The 7383-nt window shown below is 43.5% G+C and overlaps 1 protein-coding gene across 2 annotated transcripts; it reads right to left on the bottom strand.

The window, feature by feature from the left end:
• Positions 1-1916: 1916 nt before the first annotated feature.
• On the bottom strand, positions 1917-4979 carry pou3f3a (POU class 3 homeobox 3a). Of its 2 annotated transcripts, none has more exons than XM_027022087.3 (2): positions 3122-4979; positions 1917-2834 (listed from the first exon to the last, which is right to left on the bottom strand). In XM_027022087.3, exons 1-2 carry the CDS (start codon positions 4325-4327, stop codon positions 2727-2729), a joined length of 1314 nt encoding a protein of 437 aa, XP_026877888.2. In that variant the 5' UTR covers positions 4328-4979; the 3' UTR covers positions 1917-2726. The 2 variants fall into 2 exon arrangements, with proteins under 2 accessions (XP_026877888.2, XP_035378575.1); XM_035522682.2 differs by having other exon boundaries at positions 3131-4979.
• Positions 4980-7383: the final 2404 nt, after the last annotated feature.

The raw sequence follows: 7383 nt of genomic DNA, 5'->3' as shown, positions 1-7383 counted from the left end.
GTTACTACTTCAAAATCAAATTAGTAGGCCTACAACAATCCTTCTTCTTCTACTGCTACTAGTACTAGCTAATAATAATAATAATAATAATAATAATAATAATAATAATAATAATAATGTAGTAATAATAATAATAGCCCTTGTTGTCGTCGCTATTTTTGTTGAAGTTATTGTACAGCATGTTTTTTGATCCGCTCTTTTCGAGTGAAACTTTCCCGAAGGTAACTCGGTCCATTCGTTTTTATTAATGGGAACGCGCTACTGCTCGGGGTGCGGGGCGCACTGTTTTCAGCACAGGTTGAATTTCGTTGCCACGCAACCGGTTTATAGAAAATCATCCGCGAAATTTAAATTTGCAAGAGAGGGGCCGCGCGTTTGGTTGAATAGTCTCGTGCAGACAAAAGTTCCTAAAGGGAAAGAAGGAAGAAAAAAAAAAAAAAACATTCACGCGCCAGCTCACGCCCGTGCTGGAGCGTCGATCCGCCGGAAGGTTAGGCGCACCTACGCTGAAAGCGCGAGCCAGCTATTCCTAGCAAAAGAGAATAATACAAATAGGGAAAAAAATGACAAAACTTGTCTGACGAAATAAAGAGCCAACAGCCCCGCGCATCTACCCAGCGCAAACAGTGGATTTGAAAATAATGGCAATTCATTCACAGTCCTTTGGCGCTGCTTTTGCCCGTTGCAATCTGACAGAAGGATCTCGGCCCTCGTGCTCCCAGTGAGGTACGTGGCACGCATACGAATTTCCGTGCATGCAAAACGCACTCCTGCACCAGCGCGAGGGGAATAGCGTGGAGATGACGTCACCTCGACGTGGAGGAACGTGCCTTCTTCTGTCCTGATGCAGTTCTCCGTACAGTAAATAAGCCTTTGTGCGCTCAATTGATCGGGGAAGGATAAAATGTCACCTAATTATCACACGAGCTTTTAGGCTATTTCACGTTGCAATGTGACACAAAAAATAGTCCACGTGTAACATCAGTTAAGACGAACGCTTGACTCTTAACACGTCTGCTTTATCAGGGAAAACAGTAAACAAATGTCGGTTATTAGGAACAAAACCTACTGCTGATGCTTGTGTCCAACAAACATTTAATTTGAGAAAATTAACAACTAATGTGAGAGTAAAAACAGTCCTATTGCGACTGACAATAGGAGAAAACAGCAAGCGGTGTGTGTGTGACCTATTCCAACGATAGCAACGATAGGTCATCTAGATAATGGATTGTTACCGACTTAGCAATAACCTAAAGTAATATTTAAAAATATGTATAAATAAACAATAATAAAAGAGTAGTCATGTACCAACAATTAAGTGACGGTTCTAGCAGAACAGAAATGCGTTTTGTCATGTGCTGCATGTCTATAAATATGCACAGGCTGGAACAAAACAGTTGTGAAGTTTGTCGACGCCTACCCCAGGAGCAAAATAAATGTATCGCGCTAAGCAGGGCTGACAGCTAAAGAGTCCCTTCAGCTTTTTAAACAGTGCCATTCTAGGAAATAACGCTGCCTAGTTCGCACTGCAAAATTGCATTTAGCCTGTATGCGCTTTTTAAACAATGGAAGTTTAAAAAAAAGGCTAATAAACATATCAATATCGCGCAGAAGTAAATTAGCTTTCTAACATAGCATTCCTTTCCATTCAAATAAATTGCGTATTTTGGGGAGTTTTGCGTCTTGTATTTCCCATTTATATTTGCGTTTTTAAACATCAGCGTGATATTTATATAGGCCAAGGGTCAATATGAGAAAATGCATCACTGGTAAATTAGTGTAAGAAATGGCCTTCATTTCTATATAGAAAAAGCTTCATCTGTGTCAGGTATTTTCTATCGAATTAATTAAATGGATTTTATTATTCGTATATGTTATTTGATAAATATTGAGACCTGAGTAAAAAACCACAAAGCTTTATTGTATCAGATCTATCAAATTTATTGTTCTCAATCACCTCTGACTGACTCAATACTGAACTTAAATAACAACCACAAAAAAAAATAATAAAATTTGTTTGACAATGATTTGTCCGCATATTAGATTTTATCAATGTGGTGTCCTGTAGGCAAATTTAATAACAATTGTGGTAGCCTACTGACTGTATAATATAACTCAGAATTAGAGAGAAACGATATACAAGAAATGCTACTTCTAAGAGAAAGGTCACGGCTCGCAACATTTCGGTGACTCCGTAAAATATTCCAAAGTGTGATTTCATTGAAAAATATAAAGCAAGTCAATCACCACTGAGAATTCATATTGCCAAATTTACACAGAATTATCAAAATCCGCCAAAACTACTGCATGGAAATAGCAGTAAGAAAAGGGACATGGTCCACAATTATTTAGCCAAACAAACAAACAAAACAGTGTTCACGATAGGGCAGGCAAAATGGGGAATAAGAGCCGTTTTGGAATCCTTTTCCCCCGGTGTAGTCCCTGTGTGAGAACTATTCACAGAAGTGCGGTCCACGGGAAAAAAACAAAAGAATTCTATGAGATAGAAAAGCTGTAGTTCGCAGCACAAAGTATTCGGGAAGTGGACTAGCCGATACTTGAGGCAAAAAGACAATTCCCTTTTTCAATGAATAACATTAGTCCTCCGCGAAAATGGCGACGAGTCCTGAAGTTCATTTGTTTTGTCCATTGATGGTTATGCCTATGCCAGTAATTTTCGGTGGCAATCCATAAAATCTACTTTCATTTTGCTTATTGTTGCAGTGTCAATGCGCCAGAATCACCTGGCGATAGGAGTTTGGAGTTGTCCCCACCTGGTCGTCCGGCTCGTCTTTCAAACTTGCATCTTTTAAGTAATCTACCACAAAACTCTCCTGAAAGACAGAGCAAAGACAGTCATTTAAAACGAGGGACAGTGGAGAGCAGAAGGCAGATTAAAGAAGCGTTTCTATGATGGGTTTGACTCGAGGATTTTGTTTTTCTCTCGTATATGCACATATCTGCGGGAGTGTAATTGTCTCATAATAGTAGTAAGAAAACTGTCTCATGCGTTGTTGGTAATTATCGTCCATTTAACTGAACTGTGCCTAAAATATCAGTTCTATGTCTCAGTGAACATACGTTTGCAGTCCATGGACGGAGGCGGTGTGTCTGCACTCACGTTGCCGACCTGGGAGTACACGTCCTCCGGTGTCTGGGGAACTCCGGGCGGTGTCATCCTCTTCTCTTTCTGTCTCCGATTGCAGAACCAAACCCGAACGACCTCCTTTTCAAGCTGTAGATTGTCCGCCAGACTGGAGATTTCCTGTGCCGAGGGCTTGGGACATTTCAAAAAGTGACTTTCCAGGGCCCCCTTCACGCTCACCTCGATCGACGTGCGCTTTTTGCGCTTTCGGCCCTGCGCGGCTATTTTGTCGATACTGGTCGGGCTTCCGGTGGTCGAGTCGGCTTCCTCTAGCCACTTATTCAAAAGCGGCTTCAGCTTGCACATGTTTTTAAAGCTCAGCTGCAGCGCCTCGAACCTACAAATCGTGGTCTGTGAGAAGACGTTTCCGTAAAGGGTTCCCAGGGCCAGACCGACGTCGGCTTGCGTGAAGCCAAGCTTTATTCGCCGCTGTTTGAACTGTTTGGCGAACTGCTCCAGGTCGTCGGAGGTCGGCGTGTCCTCGTCCGAGTGCGAGTCGTGGCTGTTCACCCCGTGGTGTTGCTGGTGATGATGGTGATGGTGTTGGTGGTGATGTTGGTGGTGGTGGTGGCTGCCGTGGTCGATTTCTGGCGATTCCCCACGCATCAGACCCGGATGAACCAAACCCCCGGGAGGGCTGAGCATCCCGTTGACGGTGAAACCACCCGGCTGGGAATAAATAAGGGACTGCTGCGATTGTTGCTGTCCTCCGGTAATGGTACTGATGTGCGCCGCCGTGGCGGTGCCCCACGCGCTTTGGTGCGACTGGTGAGCTCCTATGTGCGGAGGTCTGTGGTGTAACGCCGTGCCGGCGTGCAGGTCTTCTCTGTTTGAATTGCTCTTGACGTCCTGTTGCTGGGGGCTGCCGGCCATTCCAACGGGGCTCGAAGACCACGGCGAGCCGGCTTCGGCGGCCGCCGCGGCGACTGCGGCGTGGGTCAGCGAGGTAACCCACTGATGGGCATGGCTTAGCATGTGCCCCCCGTTACTTGCTGCCATGGTTCCGTGCATAAAGTCGCTCTGCACCATTTTCACCGCAGGGTCTCCTCTGTAGCCGCCTGACACCGAAGTAACGGCGGCATTTCCCGGCTGCATGCCACCGCCGGACTCCGAGTGCACCGTGGAGCCTGACGAGAGAATACTGTTGCTAGTCAGGTAGGGGTTGGAAGCTGCGGTGGCCATCCCCCTAACCACTCTGCACAAGTATTCTTATTATTCCCCCTCCTCGCGCTGTCGGAACTTTTTCCACCCCTTGAAGGGACACTCTTATTTCATGAATTATTCAAACTGGAAAACTATGCTTGGTGTTTTGGATTGATCCGCCGACAGCTCGCAACGGTAATCAAAAATATCCATCGAATTTTAAAGGAAATCCACATTTGCCGTGAAAACAATTTTACATCGCGTTCAACTCTGCGTGCGTTCCGTTCGCCGAGTGGGTATTATATTAAGAAACCCGAAGAAAAAGAATAACCACATAGATTTAAAAAAAAAAAAAAAAAAAAAAGTGTTGCACCCTGTATGCTTTGATTGAAGGTAACGATTACGTAAATCCCACGTGGAGGAACATTGTGGACAGGTATCTTTACATCGGGATAATCTTTCCTTTGTAAACTTCCCGCTCGTCCTGCGCTCGTCACGGCTCTTGTCTATTTCGACACGGTCCTCGTGTTTCATCCGCGGGCAGGATGGATGTGGCTTAAACTTGGACTCCCTCTCATCATGCCCGCCACGCACCTCTGGTAATGAAGGCGCAATTGATGAGAAAGCCCACACTTCTTTCTCTTTATTCCTCCTGGTCTCGCTTTCCTCCGCCCGTTCTATGACAGTTGTGTGCGTCCCTCCCTCCGTGCCCGGGACTACGCGAGTGTCTGCGGGCGGCCGGCCGTGCGCAAAACCTTCCACGTCTTTCATCCAATTGCGAGGCGGAGGTCCGGGTAAGCCCGGCGCTCATTGGGTAGCCGCTGAGTGAGTGACAGGTCTCCGAGCGCGTCTTTAGGATCCGAGCGGAGCCATCGCGTCAAAACAACGTTTAAACGTTCGTGCGAGCTTAAGGATCAACGTAGGGATTTGTTATTAAAACGCACAAACGGCCCAATTTAAACCCGTGTTTACACTGTGGCGCTGTTTCTGGCGAATTATTCAGTTCGAACTTAGCTATCTCCTTATTAAAAGAGACTTACCAAAGAAAAAAGAAAACGGGTGTTGAATTTAGTTTATAAGTTGTGTTTATTGTGACTTTTTACACTTCAAACCTAAAACTACATATTCAAAATAATTAGTACAAATGACAAATAAAATAAAAGCAATAGAGATTTAGATGCTCTAATGACCTACAGTTTAGAGCTTTATAAAGCAAACCTTATAACATTTCTCACGCCTGAAATAACACATTTGTGGGTTACTTTGAGAATTTAAATAGTGATGCAAAAAGATCACATTTCTTTCAGTATTGTACGATAATGTGCAATTAGCTTGTGAAATTAAAACGAAGTGCGTAGCCTAGCCACGGAAGGCTTTGTTATTTTCCCCGTCATTTAGGTTATCTAATGCATGAAAAGTTAGTGTGATTTCAAAGTTCAAAGAACGCTGCTCGAACGTAGTTTAATTATCGTGAAAAATCAAAGCGATCAATTCGCGCGATAATTTCCGCTCACACTTATTTGTTTGTGTTTTCTAGGATATATAGGACACAGGATATCCGCTGCTAGTATGTCGTGAGAGCTATTGCTTCCACAGCGGCTAACAGAGAGGGACTCTCCTGCATAACAAGCAACTAACAGTTAGTGCTGCTTTTCATTAGCATAAATTTTCATATGTTTAAGAGGAAAGAATAGGAGCGCGGTGAGCTCGGCGGAGACGGAGGGGAGAACTGCCGAGGAGCGGGACGCGGTAGGAGAAGCCGTCCTCACCAACAACGCTGTTCTTCTCGAAGTCTAATCCTGTAGTCTCTCTCTCTCTCTCTCTCTCTCTCTCTCTCTCTCTCTCTCTCTCTCTCTCTCTCTCTCTCTCTCTCTCTCTCTCTCTCTCTCTCCCTCTCCCTGTGCATTAACGAGGTGAGTGCTTTGATGGCAAATAATGTAGTGTAACTACATCCACGGTCTAAACCGTGCGTTTTGTGGCGAGCTCCAGGCGCGATTCCGTTAGTGAAGGCTGTGTTTTATGTGTGGGATAAAGGCACCAGGTTAACTGAACACCAGCATAGAAATCTTCTTAGAATTATTCAAATTAAACACACACACACACACACACACACACACACACACACACACACACACACACACACATACATACACACACATACATACATATATAGTAGAAAGAAGGTTGTACGTATATTATATTGATGCCAAACAGTATCTCCTCTTTATGAAATTTCAAAAGATACTCAACTTCACTGAACAGAAACCCATGTACTGTTTCAAAGTATTAACCTAAAAGGATTAATATAGAGTGGCCTATTTTCTTAGAGCTATGCTGTCAGAGTTACAGGAATCCGTCGTTTGGACCATGTTAACGGGCAGGTTTGTTACTGGATGCAAAACTGCTCTTGACAAAATCCTTGATACAACTTAAGGAGACGAGTCTTAAGGAAACGACCAGAAGCTAGGCTCCACTAGTCATGCCATGCTGTTTTAGATTAACCAAACATTTGTACAGTTTAGTTCAATCACTGTGGACACATGGCCTACTTTATTAAAAATGCAAATGAATCGCATTGACATTCTTGAGTATTGTGAAACATAAAGCAGATTTATTTATTTGTGTGTTTGTGCAGTTGTGTTTATTTAGTTGCTTATTGAAATGTAAAAATTTAATTTGGCACATGTTACTTTTGAGAGTTTAACTGCGCTAAAGTTTTTAAATTCCCAATTAAAACCGATCAGGTATTGTATCGAAGGGCAAAGAGTTCACCACCGCTATTCTTTTTTTAATTATTATTCACTTAAACAGTCGATATTAAATTGTTCGTCTCAACATCATATTTCACCCTCCGTAGGCGGTTATCTTGTGGTAGACGTAATTAAAATGAATTATATGAGCTCCGTCAATCTTGCAGCCTTCAAAGAGATGATTAGCGGAACATTTAGGGTACATCTGTAAGCAGTAGTACCATACATCTTTGACTTGATAACGTCTGTCCAGGTGGGAATATTAATACGTTCTTACTAAATTTCCTCTGTAATTTCGCACTGAGCTAAATGCTGGCATCTGTACAGTATGGCCAATTTAAGGTC

This window comes from Electrophorus electricus, chromosome 9, assembly GCF_041902795.1.
Source record: "Electrophorus electricus isolate QZ-2024a chromosome 9, ASM4190279v1, whole genome shotgun sequence".
NCBI lineage: Eukaryota > Metazoa > Chordata > Actinopteri > Gymnotiformes > Gymnotidae > Electrophorus > Electrophorus electricus.
Note: the sequence above shows the minus strand (reverse complement) of the source record. Positions and strands in the feature narration are given on the sequence as shown.

Excerpts from the sequence above, each read along its gene's own strand:
- pou3f3a (XM_027022087.3), bottom strand. The coding sequence starts at position 4,327 with ATGGCCACCGCAGCTTCCAACCCCTACCTGACTAGCAACAGTATTCTC. Across the intron at positions 2,835-3,121 it reads TGTACTCCCAGGTCGGCAAC|GAGAGTTTTGTGGTAGATTA; the intron begins GTGAGTGCAGAC and ends TCTGTCTTTCAG.